The sequence below is a fragment of the Haliotis cracherodii genome, unplaced genomic scaffold (assembly GCF_022045235.1).
Source record: "Haliotis cracherodii isolate W230 unplaced genomic scaffold, xgHalCrac1.p SCAF_18, whole genome shotgun sequence".
Classification (NCBI taxonomy): Eukaryota; Metazoa; Mollusca; class Gastropoda; order Lepetellida; family Haliotidae; genus Haliotis; species Haliotis cracherodii.
The window spans coordinates 1799113-1818529 of NW_027266273.1; the positions used below are offsets into that span (position 1 = coordinate 1799113).

General features: G+C 38.1%; 1 protein-coding gene across 1 annotated transcript; it reads right to left on the bottom strand.

The window, feature by feature from the left end:
- On the bottom strand, window positions 1-18582 carry LOC139466102 (uncharacterized oxidoreductase YtbE-like). The gene is made up of 7 exons (XM_071248117.1): window positions 18546-18582; window positions 10361-10565; window positions 7736-7864; window positions 6936-7043; window positions 6043-6261; window positions 3960-4107; window positions 1-1069 (listed from the first exon to the last, which is right to left on the bottom strand). The coding sequence occupies exons 2-7, from the start codon at window positions 10558-10560 to the stop codon at window positions 1010-1012; spliced, it is 864 nt and encodes a 287-aa protein (XP_071104218.1). The 5' UTR covers window positions 10561-10565; window positions 18546-18582; the 3' UTR covers window positions 1-1009.
- Between the last annotated feature and the right edge of the window lie 835 nt (window positions 18583-19417).

Consider the following 19417-nt stretch of genomic DNA (forward strand, 5'->3'; position numbering starts at 1 on the left):
TTCATACTCCAATGAACTCACACAAAGTGAAGGTCAATTCTTAAATATCTTAGAATATCGCTGAGGGCTCCACAGAGAGTCGGTACAACCCTCTGGGCTGTGGGAGAGATATCTGCTTGGTATGAGCATCAAACCCCTTCTGCCTACCATTTGGCTTCTGTATGTATTTAACAAAAATTAGAACAATAAAAAGGAATATGATTGGTTGATACACGATGGGGTGTGCCCTATGGTTAATGAATGGCCAGACAGAGGGGAATACTTAATCCTGTTAATCTTGTTGACATATTTACTGGGTGCTTGGAAAGATTATGGTATCACTATAGACGAGCTTGTATGGGGCTAATCCTTAATGAGTCTAAATTGAAGTAATTGCTGAATGTTATTCTAATAAAGGTGATGACAGATTTACCTAAATAAAATAGTTCAAGGCAATCTATAAGACTATGTAGACATGTCTTTTGTCTTATTGGATATTATGTCTGGGAGATGGGTTCCCGTTACCTTAGGCTAGCATCTCTCTAAAAATTGACTGAAACTACTGATATTTTGTATATGCATTTTACCTGATATGTATTACTTGCTAAAATATAATTATATGAAATGTATAAATATAACACAATGATAATTTATAAAAATCCCTTGCTGTGGACTGATTATTAAATGAAAACCTAGTATAAATGTTATATCATGATAACTCAAAGAGAAATTCTATTCAAGAGAAATAAAACAATTTCATAACACTTGTGTCAGTAACAAAATAACAAAAACCACTTCAATGAGAGCACCAAGACTGGACTAACCATTGCACTGCCATAACAAATATCAGGGGTATATAAATATAGAATCTGGAATATATAAAAATCCTTACATATACAGGGTATATGGCAGTTGTCTGTCCACCGGATCTTCTGAAGGATGGTTGTTGCAGTGACTAGACAGCCTTGGGGGATTTGGGGTGGAACATGTTGCCAATATCCCCTTACACAACGTTGTGACATTGCTGTGATCACCCTTCCCATGGAAACTCACAGGGGTTCCATGTACAAGAATGCTCAGGAAAGGAATTCTGGAAATTAAAAAGGTAAAATTGAATAACCAGCTTCATTGCTATCAATAAGGGACTGATTATTTATAAGGGGGCTCGGAGGTTCTTTCAGGTGAATGTATACTATCATAAAGTAAGACGAGTTCTATGGATGAACAACTTCTTTATTACTTCATCACACCAACTTCTAAATGCCACTCACTATCACAGTTCCTTCCTTGGGTGACCCTATCTAAAACCTTGTCAATGTTTCTCCATGTGCCTGTGTCCAGTTTCATCAATACAAACCTCTTTCTTTGCTTCCAAGATCTCAATAATGAAATACTGAATCTCACTTTAATGACCCTTCTCTCCCCTTAACTATCTCTACAAATGATAAGTTCCTTGTAAAAGAAAATCAGTTTTATGTAGCACTACACCGATATCATGATCAATGACTGCAGAAGGACAAAATGGCCTATCTTTTTCAATTTGTCTTCCCTTCACTAATCCCCTAGTTGTGCTGACAAAGGGATCCAATCGTAAACTGATAGAGCATGTGGTAAGTGGCATGCAAGTGGTATGTGTTACTTTATCATTCAAAACAGACTCCCACAGGAGATATGCTTGCATCAGATCAAGCGATATCTACACTAGATATCGCTGCAATGAAATTGCATCACAATGCTTTGCAAACCATTGTGATGTCATTGTTTACCATGACATCACAATGAAATGACATCACTAATGGCTCTGCTACTGAAGCTGTTACACTTAAAGCCACATCTGCGGTAGTAACTACCGCACTCTAGTGGGCAGAGTTTATACAAGTGATCTGACAGGTCAATATGACGTCATGATAACACATACATTTCACTGGTTAATGCGTTACTGTCTTCAAACTGAAAAAGTTGTAAGAATGATGTTGGATGATAAATTAAACATTACCATTGTGTCTTTTGATATAAAATATATCAACACTCGCAGATAAAAGTGGAAAAAATCTTCGGCAAGCCTCGGGGTTTTCCCACTTTTATCAACTTGTCTTGATATACTAATACATGTATTTGATATCAAAAGACACTCGGGTGAGATTCTCCATGTAATAACCAGTACAGCCTCCACCTTTCTTGGTAGCGTTCACGCCTGTGTATGGACAATACATCATTTCGACTGAACAATAGTACTGGGGCATATCCTGAAATGAAGGTTTCATGTTCTGTGATATGACCACACCTGCTCAAGATTGTAATAGTAAATGGTGCCATCTTGACAGGCCATCTATTGCTAAATGGTGGAATCAGCTGATCAACCCTTCCTTCCAGGTCAACTAGTTGACATTAGAAGTATATCCACAAAACTTAAGTCAATTAAGCAAATTATTTCTCTATGAAAAGTCTGTAAAATAAGCACTGAGTGAGACCTTTGGAAAATGAACAAACTTGAACTGATTTCTTTTCACTTGTTAGTAAAGACCTGTGAAAAGATGTCCATGTGTCACTGATGCATGGTGAATTTTGTATCTGCGACTTTATTAATAAATGCTATGGAATATGGAGTATGTATGATTCGGATGATGCAATACTGAATGTTTTGTTGTGGGAAATAACAGAAAGGCTGACAATTTAAGCCTGTCATTTCACTGAGGCGATGTTACCCAAGATATCCAGAATGCCAGTTGTTTCCTGACATAGAAAAGGCTGGGACATATTACATGGCGTTTTTCGAGTTACCTTCATGTCAGTTCATATTTTAGTGGACTTAACAATTTCTAAGCCACTATTGTAACTAAACATCAGTACAAAATGTGCTGCGTTCCTGACATTTAGTAGCAAACGACCATTTTTGAATGAAAGTGCAACAGTGAACTGTTTCCTTGTGGCCGCGTCTCTACATGTCACGAGTTGCTGCAGCACACATTGAGCCAGGGACCAGCCGGGAAGTGATAAGATGGAGGGTCACTTATATCATTTCAAAAGGAGTGTTATCCCCCTTTGTAGCAAAATTATCACCCATAATGCTGACTATAAATGTCTGGGTAATGAGGAGATGCCAACCAAAAGACTGCCAGTACGTTTAACTAGATATTGACCTACCTTCAGACATTATCACCTGTGCAAAACCAATCAATAATCACTCGTATTAGTTTGGGATGGGAAGGTTTACAGAGGCTGGGTTATAAAGTAAAATGGAACAGATGATTTTTTTATCAGAACAATAGTCTGTCATGCTACATCTTCCCAAGGCCGGCATGTCCACCTGCCTGTATCAGGGTTTAGTGTCCACCCTTGCCACTTCAAGCCTACTTTTCCGTGCTAAAATATTCGGGGACTATCACACATACCGACAGTCAAATCAGAAAATGTTTAACAAAATCACCAACTGTGATCCCTATATGTGGTCACTGCTATGGCTGCAGTCAGCACCTGTCGAATTTGTCCTGAAACTATTCCAAAAATGTAGCCAAGACAAATATTTTCGTAGTTGTCCAAAGTTTTCAATGAAAGCACCCTTTTACTTTTATGGGAATCTGTCCAATAACATCACTTACAGAGGTCATCATCGTAAAGCCATTGGAACTTAGACCAGTAATTTGACTGGATATCACGTCTTGATCACAAGGGACACAACTCGAGTGTACACCGAGTGGCACCACGTTCTAGCCAAGAAAAATAGGCTTGAAATGGCAAGGGTAGAAACTAGGCTTCGATATTAGATACTCTTGCCTCAGGATGACGGTCATGCAAATAATGACTGGTAATTTGTTTTCGGAGATATTAATTCCAGACACCAGTTAACCATGGTATTCCGAAATATTGTGTTGGCATCTCAGCTAAAACCCTGTACACTACTGATCCCAGGGCAGTTTCCAAATACCTCTCTTTGCTAAGACAGGGTCCAGGACTTTAGCTTATAAGGAGTAGATATTTACCAAAACATCCATGTCAGACTGTGGAATCTCCCAGTCTAAGACCGAGGCATTGGCCAATATTCTGTCAGGTTTTGCAGACTTGGGGATTGTGATGTATCCCATCTGGACACTGTACCGGATAAGAACTTCAGCTGTTGTCCTTCCTAACCTGAAACACACCCTGGACATAAGTATACTGTAAACAGCTTTATTTCTGCGCCGTTAAAATATTGCGAATACCACACCAAAGACAATACTGCGACAAGATATTTTTGCGAGTTGCCGTGTTGAGATGACCCCTCGATTACTAAACAATAGATAGCTTCTCTCCGAAGCTAGTTAATCTGAGTTGGCCGGAAAGTTTATAATTGATAATTGACTCAACTCAGTGTCATGACTGAGTTTGAATGCAAAATATATAAGAAGGATTTAAATCAAATTGCGAAATACGCATCAGTCAGAAAGCACACGTTAAATCTCCAAAGTAAGTAAGTAAGCAAATTGCAAAGGACACTGACGCAATCAAGCGAGGTTGGAAGAAGGCATGAATACTGTGAGTTAACAGTGACACTAATTGGTCTGTTTACACGGTCATTTGTGATGTATTGTGTGACCGTTCTGCATTCATTTGTGTTATTAAACTTATAGAGTAACTTGTGGTTCTGATTGGTGATTTCAACATTTGATGACGTGTTGCAATGAATAAAGTATGTATGTATTATTTAAACTTATTTTTGCGTTTTTAATTTTTGCGATTGAGTCTCGTTCGCAAAACTCGCAATAATAAAACGGTCGCAAAAAATTCCCTGTTTACAGTATACAGACCTGAAAAAATGCTACATACCAGTCCTTCACTTCCATACATCCTGAACATCCATGCACCTTTTGAAATGTCAAAATGTGACATTGATCTTTTATAATAATGTCTAAGATTCATAAGTCTTTAAAGGAGAATCATTTTTCTAATGCCATAGGGTTTGTCAGTTGTTTCAAATTGTTAATGGAACAGAGTATGTTCTTCTAGATTGGCACAAGTACTGTGTATTTTAAACATCTTTTATTGACATTAAAAGGTCAAATGTATTGGGCAAAAGTTGTTCAACTTAAAACGCTCTTTCCATAAACATATATACAGACAGTGGACAATAGGGTAGAAATTTAACAAGGAAATAAACAACATGCATACAAAGTTCTGTACTTCCACGGAAATACTAACATGGTTGTAAATGGTAAAACAAGAAATGTAAAATGAGAGATGTATATGAGTATAAATTGTATATAGAAATGTTAATCATATCTCTTTGTTGACAAAATATATGTTTGCACACTATAAAACAAACATATTATATGTTTTAATGAGCATGAAATATCACCATAAAAAATTATCTGGATCAAGAACAGACCTCCAACTGACAAAACATTGTTACATTATGAAGTTCTAAAGGCAGGATAATGAGCACGGTTGAGACACAAGTGACAGGGATTTCCAGACAGGCATGGTTCGTTTTCTGACAAATTGACTTAAAATATATCTGCATTGAGGGAACTACAGGAATGACTTAAAGGAGTATGAAGTCCTGTTTCACATCCTATGATTCACAGAAGTAGAGGAAGCAGGTGAAAGGGTACTCAAATCACTATTTCCATGGAACGGTCATACAATGACAAAATCCTACAAGCATGAGCGCAGGTGTGTCATACTGATTTTACATGCTTGTGAACATTCTTGTATTTCCTGAGCGAGAGCACACAATTTTCGTAAAATCAGTATGATACAAATGCGAGTGTCATAATGTCTTTATTATCTATTGTTATTTAATCCTTTTGAAGTTCCCTTAAGAAAAATGCAGTGATCACGACCACCATCTTGGAAAACCACAATTGTCGAATGACATCAACAGTCTTCAGTTATGATGACATTCCAAGCTAATGTCACAATAACATTGCAATGGCGTCAACAATGCTGTCCAGATAACATAAACAATAAACTAGTGCGATCAGGTCAAGTATACGGTCATTGAATGTCCTAAAAAAAGTAGAAGATACATGTGTCACATCAACTTAAGTAGTGCAGGTAAATAACACAAAGTGTAGCACTCCATACCTCTTGGCAACTTCCACCAAACATGGCTCGTTAAATCTTTGACCTTTCACAAGGGGCGAGTAACCCATGACAGTAATATTGTTGGCCTGACAGTACTGCACGATGTCCTTCTTCTTCATCCAAGGGTGGAGCTCAATCTGGTTGACTGTTGGTGTCGGCAACCCAGCCTCTTTCATTCCTTGGAGGTGGTGCACGCCGAAGTTGGACACACCTATTGATCTGATAGTTGATGTAATAGTAAGTGAGCGAGTGAGCGAGTGAGTGAGTGAGAGTGATATAGAATGTCACAGGCAAACCAGTGACTGACAGAACGAGCAGCATCAACTCCTTAGGGGCTTCTGACACGCAATACGTCAAGTTACAGAACCTGACCACCCCATAAATTCTATTTGACAGTTATGACAAGTTTACAGGGGATATATTCTCCAAAATCACCAGCAGATGTAAGAGATCACTGTGGGAGTATGGATGGCTAACATATTACCAAAAAGAGTTGTAATTGATTGAGTGTTGTTTAAAAACCCAGTCAGCAATATTCCAGCTATATGACGGCAGTCTGTAAATAATCGAGTCTGGACCAGACAATGCAGTGATTGACAGAATGAGCATAAATCCATGCAAATGGGATACAATGACATGCATCAACCAAGTCAGCAAGCCTGACCACCCAATCCCATTAGTCACCTCTTACAACAAGCACAGTCGTCTCTTACAGCAAGCATGGTTTGCTGAAGAACTGTTCTAACCCGGATTTTCACGGGTTTAATTGATTGAATATAAAAACTTTTGATACAATGTTTGCACTGAGCAACTCTGAAAGATGAATGGCTTCATATTGCTGTTTTATCTGTGCTTGGCATTTTCATTGTCAATAGAAAAGGGGAGAAACTCACTTGATAAGTCCTTGTTTCTGGAACTCCATCATGGTTTTGTAGGTTTCCACTATCTTCCCCCCCGAGGGAGAGTGAATAAGGTAGAGATCTACATAACCAATATCCAATCTGCGCATATATGGAAAAAACAAATGTTTATCAAAACATAACACAGCAAAAGATTTTCATCTAAAAGAAATACATTTTATCTACAACAGACATAAATGTCCGTACAAGGATGGATTGTGGAGTTCGGCTGTTTTGGCTGGACTAACGATTCTATGGAAAGTCCAATCAAAACTGAGTAACGAAATCGACACCCAATTTGTAAACTGCCGGGCAGATTTTGGTCGACAGGAGCATTTGCAAAACATGTGTACCATCAACTTAGTGTCAACAGATATTTTCCAAATCTTTTCATGTTTTTAATCAATGTGCTCACATGATTTGATGCACTTTGCAAAGTAAGACCCGTTTTTTACATAATAAATTTTCATTATCGATCAGATCGTCTTGATGGTGCTCCGCCCTTTTGTTTGAAGCAAATGCAAGTGATTTGAGATGTAGAATCTGATTGGTGAATAGGAGGGGCGTAGAAGAGACATAACTTGAAATAGCCAATGGTGGCACTACGAGGGAACCCAGAAATTCCAGCCTAGTACGGCAAGGGTGGAAACAGGATTTTTACAGTCAGTTAACTCCCTTGCCTCGAGAAAATGAGATATTACGATGATAGATTGACTTGAAATATATTGTACTGTAATCCTGGTACAATGCAGTTGTACAGTGAACAAAAAAATATACCGACTCCCAAAACTTACTTTTTAAGACTTGCTGTGAATGCAGAACGACACTGAGCTGATCCATTAGTCCAGACTTTTGTGACAATGAAATAATCTTCCCTTTTAAGTCCAGATGCTTTTATCCCTTGGCCAACATCACTTTCATTCCTAAAATAAAATGTGTTAGACAAGCAACTTATACAAGTTCATCTCGCTCAAAAGTGAGTGAGTGAGTGAGTTGGGTTTTTACGCCGCTTTTAACAGTATTCCAGTTATATCACGGCGTGTCAGCTTAATGTGGGAGGAAAGTACGAAGTGATGCAGGTCGCAGACGCTTACCACTTCGGTGAAACCCACGAGCACGGGTATGGTGCTGACAAACCTAGAAACATAATCGGGACAAACTGGGATTCGAACCCACAATCATAGCTTTCTGGCGTGCCCAAGGGACGCAACTCTGCACAGCAAATCGCGGCGCCTTAGACGACTGGGCCACCCGTGCCCCCCTCGCTGAAAAGGAAACCTCTATTACCAATACATTTTGTGAATGAAGCTGTCATTTAGTTAATCCCACCCAACATATATAACTAAAAGTTGACTAAAAACTAAAAACTTCATTTACTAAATAATAAGTCTACCTGTAATGTCACTCTGAATATCATGAATTTCAAACTGACAACAGTTTTTAATAAAAATAATCTATAAACAGATTTATCAATGTGATAAACCGATGTGGAAAACACTACAACGCAAAAGTATTTTACTTCATCCGCAAAATTTCTGCAGTAAATCTGCAGGAATTTTGTAAAACTTGCAGAATGTTTTTAAAACTTCTGCGTAATTACACAAACCCTAAGCATAACTATTGAGGACTATTCCAGATATCTATGAAAACTAATTACCCCTTTCATGGGACTAATTAAGTCTATTGCACCGTGGCAATGGCACAAGCGTTGTGTAGGAAGACAAGTTATATCCTTTAAAAGAAAGCAACACTCAGGTGTCTAGCCGGCACTGTTTTAATTAGCCCGCACAATCACCAGATGCCAGTTAGTGTCAACTGGGCTTCGGACCACCTCGTTGACAGCGAGGGCGAGTCCCGTTGATTCCTCACATTTGATTGGATGATGCTTACTACAACCTTGCAAAGTCTGTGTGTGTAATTGTGTATGTACGACCCTTACTTTTCAGGCAAATTGCATATAATACAACAATTACTACTTCCTTCTTGTCAACCATTTTTTATGGTAAAACCCTACACCTGTGTATTTGTCGTCATTCACTTGATGCTCAGTTAATGACAACTTTGTTTCAGGTAGAATTAGTGGTAGAACCACTCAGATTACCTGACAAAGACGATGCAAAATAACTCAATAACGCACACCCCTGCCTCTGAAGTTGTCAAGGATATACATGTATATAGCAATCAATGGTTCGCATTTGACATTTCTCGTGTCTGGGGTAAGTATTCAATCAAAGATTTGGTCATAAATCAAGGTTTGATGTTGTGAAGGTATTACATGTAATATGCACGTGGCAGCACAGCAAGAGAGGAATGATCATTTTCGCTAAAAAAATATCAAAGGATTAACCGATGATATGTTGATTGATTAATCACTGTTATCATGCACAGTGGATTTGTCAAATGTAAATGTTTATATGTGTAGGTTTGCTAAAGCAGACAGAATACACCCTTATCTAGGCATGAAGTGCTACATACTTTTTTCAAAGGATTACCCGATAGTATGTTGATTGAATGCTGATTATTGTCGGACTCCAAGGATTTTGAAAGAACAGTGGACATCATGAACATAATTATCACATAATTATAACAAACCTATGTGACCAGTTGAGAGATGAAGACAGGTTATAATATCCCGGAACGCTATATATTCAAAATATTAGATTGTTACAAAGACATGTGACATCGATCAAGTTTGTACAGTTTCAGCTGTATGGGATATAATCCATTATGTTTATATTGACGGACACATACCTCAAACAAGGTAACTGTCTAATATTATACATATAACTTAAGCATTTGGCTTCATTCATTTGCTGTAGCAAGAACGCGAGGCCTCAATGGTGACTGATCAAATTATTTCATACATAAAACATATCTGGCAATAGATATCAGCTGCTCCAAAGTGCTATGCTTATGGTTATCATTATTCTTAATATATACAGTAAACAGTAATCAGTGGTGATGCAACTAAAATAGCTCACTATTGGAATATATAATTGCTGATTAAATGATAGTTTCAGATACAATTCATCCGATCACTGCATCAAAATTCTTGGAAGTTATATTCATTTGGAATTTCTTAACTAAACCACTGGTAGATTGGTAGAATTGGTAGCAGTTTAGTGTCCTTTCGTGCGCACTGACGTTATTTAGTTCACATTCTTTCGATGTGACTTATTTTTGTAACATTTGACTATTACTGCAAACATTTGTCCTTTATTTTAACTTTGTGTTTTGACCGATTGGCTGCCAACAGAATACCCCACTCGGACACAGTATACTGACTCCGAGCCAAACAGTCCTTGTTTTAGCCACTTAATGCCGAGCGCTAGACAGGGTAATAAAAAAGTACCATCTTTTACCGTCATTTATCTAGATATAGATAGATAATAGTAATTAAGGTTTGCTGTGGATCTTACCCATAGAATTCAGCTGTGTCAATCATCTTATACCCATTCTTTAGGGCGTGAGTGACAGCCTTTTCAGCACTGCCGCCAGAGCCCGATTTGCTAAGGTACATTCCCAGACCAAACATAGGCATGGTGTTCCCATCATTCAGGGTGATGGTGCTGGAGAGGTTCTTGCATATAGTAACCATTGTGCTTAATCTTCTGGACATCAAATCTAAAATAAAATAATCTTACTTCAAACATGAATTTTGATCTCATCAGATCTTAAACAAAATGGCAATACATGCTTAGATCCATCCATTAGTCACCAAGACCAAATAGAGTCAGCATCTAACTGAAGCTGAAACTTTAATAGATGTGTCTTGATTGGTAAACACATGTTTAGGTCGCAGTCAGAATCACACAATAGACTTTAGTCACTTTTGTTTGCAAAACACCGCCATGACATTTTTAGAATCCTGCATTCTGATTTGCCCATCAGCAGTTCATATCTACATAAGGCCATAATATTTCTGATGACTGCATCTTTGTAAAACAAATGACAAATTATTTCAAAGCACTTCTTCATCCCCATTTAGAAGCACTATGGCCATACATCAACAAAAAGAGATCCTGGCCAGGTATTGGACCGCTCTACATTAGGAAAGAATTACATGCAGTTAACTGTATGCTCTTCAGAACAATATGTAACTTTGTTAAAATGAGTTTATACATTTTATTATACAGTGGCTCTCTTCCAAATTTACTGTAGTCCATGAAATTTGGTGTTGAGTAAAAAAGAGCAGCTGCAATTATAAGAAATTTTCTATTTACTATCCAATAAGATTTGTATTTTCATATCCCCAAAATTCTGAACTATACAAATCAGGGCAAACATGGTGTCAAATGAAGTAAGACAAGTTCTATGGATGAACAACTTCTTTATTACAATTGCACTAATTGTAATAAAGAAGTTGTTCATCCATAGAACTTGTCTTACTTCATCACACCAACTTCTAAATGGCACTGAAAGAAGTCATGGTGTCAAATGCTGATAACAAACATGAACATGATGAAGAGGCAAGTTATTATTTCATGCTTTCTTTAATAATGCAAACATAGTTTTAGTTGCATTTACCAATAATATTATTATTGCTTCTGTGAATACCCTATTATTGTTGTGAAAATAAAGAATGATACATAAAAAATAACAACATCTCTTTAGACAATGTTCATGAATGTATAGGCAGAGGACAGATAACGACTGGAGCAGTCCATTATTCTATAGGTAGGCTAATTTTACCCCTTCCTTTTTTGGTAGTCATAATGGGAATGTTTGTTTGTTGCTTAAAGCTGTACTCAGCAATATTCCAGCTATATGACGGCGGTCTGTATATAACTGAGTCTGGACCAGACAATACAGTGATCAGAATCAATGCACCCAATTGGGATACAATGACATGCATCAACGAAGTCAGCGAGCTTGATCACCCGATCCCGTTAGTTGCCACGTACGAAAAGCATAGTCAGCCTCTTACACAAGCATGGGTTGCTGAAGACGTATTCCCTACCTGGATCTACACGGGGCTCATAATGGGAATGAACCCTTTCAGGCTGTGGCATGGGAGGGGTGGTGGGGCAGGGTGACCATTAGGGCTGGCTGGCAATCGATACAGATCATATAGATTTATAAACGTTAACTAAATATCGATAAATTATCGATAAATATCGGAGAAGTAACTTTGAACAAATATGCAAAAAAAGTCTGAAGGAAATCAACACACTTCATGCCACTGTGATCCAGTGATTGATATCATGAGCATTGATCCACACAGTTCAGATACGATGACATGCATCAACCAAGTCAGCAAGGCTGACCACCCGATCCCGTTCGTCACCTCTTACGACAAGCATAGTCGCCTTTTACGGCAAGCATGGGTTGGTGAAGGCCCATTCTGCCCTGGGTCTTCACGGGTCTGATGTACAGAGTGACTTCAATTTTCATGCCATTACTAAATTATTACTGTTTTGTTTGCAGGAGCAGCCTGGAGATGCAAAACATGTACCAAAGGTTACAGTTAGTGGTGGAACTTAAAGCAAGCATGGGTTGCTGAAGACCTATTCTACCCCGGACCTTCTCGGGTCTAAAGTCTTCAAGAGAAGTTAGTTTTGTCATATCTAGTATCACAGTAAATGAATCACCATTTAGAAGTCAAATAACCCAAATTTCTGTAAAAAGACACCAGGTTACCAATATACCCAGGGTCAGTATAGTGTCCGGAATCCCCACAGGGACATTTGCTTGTGACTTTGGTGTCATAGAACTACTGGGACACAGTGAAGTTGTAGCCACTCACAACTCCCACCAAGTTATGGTGGACCCATAGACAAACCTGGAGTGAATTCCCAGACACATTTCTTATATTGGAATAGAATCATAATAAGAGTTTTTGTACATGGCATATGATTGGTTGCGTCACTTCCTAAATGAAAGATATTTCGATTGGTTGCAAGTTTCAAGTTTGTTTCCATGTGATTTGATTGGCAGGGCCTTTTGTGAATACAGTATTAAATAAAAAATAAGGTAAGTATTAAAATTAGTATTTCTTTTGCAGGATCCATTATCATAGATAAATAATTCTTGATTCTTTGTAACTGTATATAATCAGGTAAGTAATCTGTTCTATTCTCTATTGTATTTGTTTTGTCTATGAGTTCACCTTGAATTTTGTCAACAAGTTGGGAGTGGCTATGAATTCTCCATGGCTACGAATTGGTTTGGTTATGAATTCACCTATATCCATACAACTGCAGTACAAATGCTTTGGGTTACAGCGATCTGGTTTCACTGACCCTTAAAGGAACTGCACTGTCAGCAGATAATCTTGATAATGGTCCAAGAATCTACATCTAAACAATGCTAAATGCAAGAGACCAAGATGTTGTATATAAAGTTTCATGATTTAAACAAAATTCATTTCAAAGGAATTTCAAAGGAATGGGATTGGTGAACAGGTTCAACCTATTTAAAACACCTCTCCCTACAAAGAACATTTAACAATTAATAAGAGTAAACTGTACATAAAATAATAAATTTAGATTGATTGTGCCTACTGTTGCAAATATTGTAATACCGAATCCAAGTCATATCCCTTTATATAGTAGTACATATCGTTCCTAAGATTACCCTAGTTGCGATATGAAAAGAAGTAATGTGTAGGATCCCCATAATGATATCCACAGGAGCAGGTAGTAGAATCAAGAATATGTCTATGATCAGCAGATGATATTTGTGTGCATTTAAAATGACAATTCAACACAAAACTTGCAACAATGATTTAATACCTGAGACACATTCAATATCATACATACCTAAGCAAGTCTGGCGTAAGGGGATTCTCACTGCAAACATGTGACTAGAAAACTATTGGTACATGTACGTGACTGAGCATCCGTCAGGCCCAGCTAGGGATTGATTCGCCTTGCACAACTGACAACCTTCCCAAGCATTGGGTATAAACACAGGAGAATAGACTACATGTACCTGACTTATGTGTACGTGACTGAGCATCTGTCAGGCCCAGCTAGGGATCGATTCGCCTTGCACAACTGACAACCTTCCCAAGCATTGGGTATAAACACAGGAGAATAGACTACAGGTACCTGACTTATGTGTACCTGACTGAGCATCGGTCAGGCCCAAGCTGTTGGGATCAATTGTCGGCAGTGATACATAGAAAGAATACAAAGGTTTCGACAATTAACTACACATCTATGATTCTACACTACAGATAGCATACCATAGGTACCATAGTCTAAGTTAAAGCTAAATATTTTAGAATTTTCTGTCTTGTTGATACATTTAGTGAAGTCATTTACAGTATATTTTGACTGAACATTATCAGGTAATTCATTCCACATTCGCACTGTGTCGGGTAAAAATGATTTGTGGTAGTTAACTGTTCTAGCATTTACAGTCTGTAGCTGTGAAGAAGTTCTTAAATTGTAACGTGAGCCTGCTGAGACATTAGGAGGAACAAGATTACATAGATATTCAGGGGCTAACTTGTTAACCATTTTGTAAAATATTTTTAATTTATAAGATTGCCGTCGTTTGGATAAGGGTGTAAGGTTAGTTTCAGAGTATAGAGACTCGTGGCTGGTATCACGTGTAGCTCCACATATTGTTCTCAGTGCGTCTAAATTTAGCCTTTCCAATACCAACACTTGTTCTTGAGAACAGTTATCCAATACTTGGTCACAATAGTCGAATATTGGTAAAATAAATGATAAATAAAGTGGTCCCTCAACTTAATGCTCCTCGATGTACCGCTACTCCGTATGCACCACGGGGTAAACCTTGGCTCCCAAAAATGCATGAAGAATTTCCCCCTAAAAGCGTGTTAAAGCAAATAAAGTTACAAATAAACTGATGAGATATAATTCCCAGTCGAAGTCCACATGCGTGTATTTGTAAAACAATTACGTTCATTGTATCCGGCTGCATGTGATCGAAACCATTCTGCCTTTTGTTCCGGTTGTGAAAAAACATATCGTACAAAGATCTGTGTAAATATATTCTGTAACGCTTTTCTGGACAGGCGGTATTTGAAAGTTCTAAAGCAGTTAATAATTGGGATTACTTTATCTACTATATTATCTATATGATTTGACCAGTAGCCATCTTGCTGTAAAATTAGCCCTTGGTGTTTGTGCCATGAGACCTCTGTTATTGGAGTACCTTTCATTCTAAGAACAGGTTTTTCAGTTGGGTTAATTTTTCTTGAAAACATCATGGTTTCGGTTTTGTGTGGATATTAAACGTTTCTTGCCATTTATTCGCCCATACGGATATCCTTTCTAGATCAACATTTAAATTAATTGCTGCTGTGTTAGCATCATCGACAATAATATAGAGTGACGTATCGTCTGCAAAGAGATGTATATTACTGTCTATATCATCAACCAGGTCATTTATAAAGATCAAAAATAATAATGGTCCTAGGACCGATCCCTGTGGAATACCTGCCATGATAGATTTTAACTGTGAGTCTTTACCATTAATAACCACTTTTTGTATTCTATTTAATAGATAACTGTCAAACCATTTCAACAACTTTCCACATGAAGATACAAAACATTTTGGTTTAGGCATATTAATTCCTACGTACACTGGACAATGATCACTACAAAAAGGGACAAGCGAAACGAAGGCCTTTACATTACTATAACGTGATACAAAGATCAAATCAAGTAGCATACTAGAATGGTAGGTTAATCTAGCTGGCTCAGAGATTATCTGTTTTAGACCTTATGCCGATTGAAGATATTCAATTTTTTGTTTATTTACTCCAAGAAAATCAATGTTAAAATCTCCTGTCATAATTGTATCAATATTAAGGTCTATGGTATTACCTATAGATTTGTCTATGAGATCCCGGTATGAGTTGCCTTTGTCTGCTCTATAAACATTTCCAATTATTACACTACAAATTTTGGATATGACCTGGATCCATATCGACTCAAGTCTAATTATATAGTTATTGGTCCATGTGTTTAACGTGTAAACTATTCCTGACATATATTACAACCCCACCACCTCTAGTGTTGCGATCAAGCCTAAACGGTAAATGATAGCCAGGAATAGAGACTTGGCTATCCGGAATGCCAGGATGTAACCACGTTTCTGTAATACAGATAATATCATGGTATTGAAACTCAATAGCTATGAGGTCTATCTTATCCTTAAGACGGCGTAGAGTTATTTGAACTATGTTCAGATCTGATAGTCTATGAGGGCCTGGATTTGGGTGGATATCTCCACAGCAGAGTAACATAATCATTTGTAGGATAGCGTGGTAGAGGAAATGTGATCTATATAGAATACCACATTACAAAAATGCAAACAATTATGGAATGTATGTGTGTTCTTTGAGTACATCACTGTTGCAAATATGCCCGACGACTGCCTGTAATGTACAATATCAACCCCCATTATCGAAGTTCATTTGAAGCCAAGTATTATATACTGACACACAATCGGTGGTTGGAAGTGAAAGTGTGAAGACGTCTTCAAAAATACATTTGGAAATAACAGTGATGATATACAAGGTAATATTTGCACAATATAGGGCCTAGGGCTGGGACGGGTAAATCAGGTACCCGGGTCGGGTGGGTACTGAGTAGGACCCGGATACTCACAGGACTACCCGGACTCGTGGTTAGTCACGCGATATATTGTTTCATGACAAACAAAAAAAATCACTATAATTATAACTACATGGTTATACGACAATTTAAAATTTCTAATGTTTGCATTTCTTCATGACTATGAACACGTTCCTTCTGACTTAAATATGTTTGAACAAAGCTAAAACTTCAGTCAACTTCAGTGTATGCATGACCACATCGTTTTTATAAGTGTATCTAAAAACATTCTGCCAGGGCTACTGTCGAACTATTCCCAATCGGACATTTTATACCTATCTCTTGACACCAACAGCGGGTACGCGGGTAGGGTCGGGTAAAAGGAGTGTCGGTACCCGGGTAGTAAATTTGGACTCGTCCCAGCCCTAATAGGCACAGTAAAACACAAGGATCTGCTGGGTAAAATGTAAGTGATAAATATTGGTAAATTGAACAGTGAGAAGAAAGGATAAAATCAAAGTCACCATAGTTTGTAGAAGAGTAATGAGAAACTAACTGAGAGGGGGAAATAATATAAGATATGTTTTCATAACAGATTGTGTGAACATAAGTACTAGATAAATTTAATATAAAACAAAAATAGATAGATAAATAAAATAATATTATGAAGATTATGTCCATAGACATCAATAAACTAAGCTCACGCCCGGGGCAAGTCTAGGTTCTGGCATGCCTGGATTAATTGCACGGACTCGGCACATGCACATGGACTGACTACTGTGTGTCGTGCACATGGACTGACTACTGTGTGTCGTGCACATGGACTGACTACTGTGTGTCGTGCACATGGACTGACTACTGTGTGTCGCGCACATGGACTGACTACAGTGTGTCGCGCACATGGACTGACTACTGTGTGTCGTGCACATGGACTGACTACTGTGTGTCGTGCACATGGACTGACTACTGTGTGTCGCGCACATGGACTGACTACTGTGTGTCGTGCACATGGACTGACTACTGTGTCGTGCACATGGACTCACTACTGTGTGTCGTGCACATGGACTGACTACTGTGTGTCGTGCACATGGACTGACTACTGTGTGTCGTGCACATGGACTGACTACTGTGTGTCGTGCATATGGACTGACTACTGTGTGTCGTGCACATGGACTGACTACTGTGTGTCGCGCACATGGACTGACTACTGTGTGTCGCGCACATGGACTGTGCACATGGACTGACTACTGTGTGTCGTGCACATGGACTGACTACTGTGTGTCGCGCACATGGACTGACTACTGTGTGTCGTGCACATGGACTCACTACTGTGTGTCGTGCACATGGACTCACTACTGTGTGTCGTGCACATGGACTCACTACTGTGTGTCGCGCACATGGACTGACTACTGTGTGTCGCACACCTGGCTAATTTGCACTGACTCGGCACGTGCACATGAAATGAACAAGCCACAACGGCGTAATCAAAATTAGCCTTCTAACATAAAGTTTTATGATTTGTTACTGTCAGCAGTCCTTTTACCATGTTGACATGTTTAATGACTGTCTCTGAAACCATCTATTACATCTGGGTTAATTGACTCACATAGTCATGCTATCTGAAGCAGTGACAGGCATACAATGAACTTTGATCTGGGTCTACGAACAGTTTTCCTTACCAAATAATGAAATTGAACATGATGTTCTGTACCATGACTCTGGAACATCTGTTATTATTGGTCTCAAAACCATTTTAGATGAAAAAACAACAACAGGCAAATTTAGTGTGCTATTTCCATATTCTCACGTGCTTGTACCTATGGTCTATGGTCGTGACTGCACATACACTCATTACCATAGAGAAAGGACTTCGTCGAGCACCTATGGCTATGTCCTTGTAAATCCGCATGGCTGTGCCGAAAACGATCCCAGCAGCCATAATAAGCCTGCTGGGTTTTGTGTCGTTAAGTTAATTTATCCCCTCAAACAACTGTCATTGTATGGGATGCACATGAAAAATGAAACTGACAAAATCCGTTACAGTTACTATCACGATGTTAACACGCACCTGTCTCAAGGCGTCAGATGATCTGCAATCACGATTCAACAAGGGAGATAATATGTAAATACATGAACATCTTCAGATATTGTAATTTAGAGTTATGTCCCTTACGCCATGTCGCGCCCAAACCGTCGTCGTTTCTATTTTTCACAACATGAAACATTTAGTAATATGTATTATTATTCTGTAATTAGTATTAATTTATATTCCTATTCATATAATTATCTAATTATTGACAGACTGATCAGTTCTCGGTTTTAGGAAAAGAGAATGTTCTTTTTTTCCAAACAGTCAGCATATTGAAACCATATATCTGAAAATGTACCTCCCGCCGAAACAAATCTTTTCATATTTTTTATCCTGAATCATCCGTCATCCATCTGTATCTGTGTAGCAGGGCAATGAATTAGCGATAGGCAAACACACGCTACGGGTGAGAGACGTATATTCCGCCAATGGATTTGTCATATATTTATCTATAGTATCTACAACACATACACTCTTCCGCATATATACAATAATAAAGAGACAGAAAAGTGATATATTAGTAATTACCAAAGCTTACAATTAATAAGTCATGTTTACCACATTTACTTAAATAGATTGTAATCGAGAATATGATAATATTAAACACGTTTAGTTAAGTTTAGTATTATAGGTTTAATGTACTGCAACATTTAACTGCAATAACAACAATACAAATATACACATACATATTAAACTAACCTGATTTTAGCTGATTTTAGATGATTTCACTTGTCAACTTGTCTGTGCAGGAAATGTGTGCAGACTGAGAACATGCAGTGAGACAAAGGGTCAACTTTGAGGGTTAGCTTGGCCAATCAGTTGAGCACGTCATGGCTTGGGTTTGTTAAGGC

Coding starts and splice junctions, on each gene's coding strand:
- LOC139466102 (XM_071248117.1), bottom strand. CDS start 10,560: ATGTCCAGAAGATTAAGCACAATGGTTACTATATGCAAGAACCTCTCC. Junction 4,108..6,042: donor TTGGTGGAAGTTGCCAAGAG/GTATGGAGTGCT, acceptor GGTGTGTTTCAG/GTTAGGAAGGACAACAGCTG. Junction 1,070..3,959: donor AGTCTGACATGGATGTTTTG/GTAAATATCTAC, acceptor TTTAATTTCCAG/AATTCCTTTCCTGAGCATTC.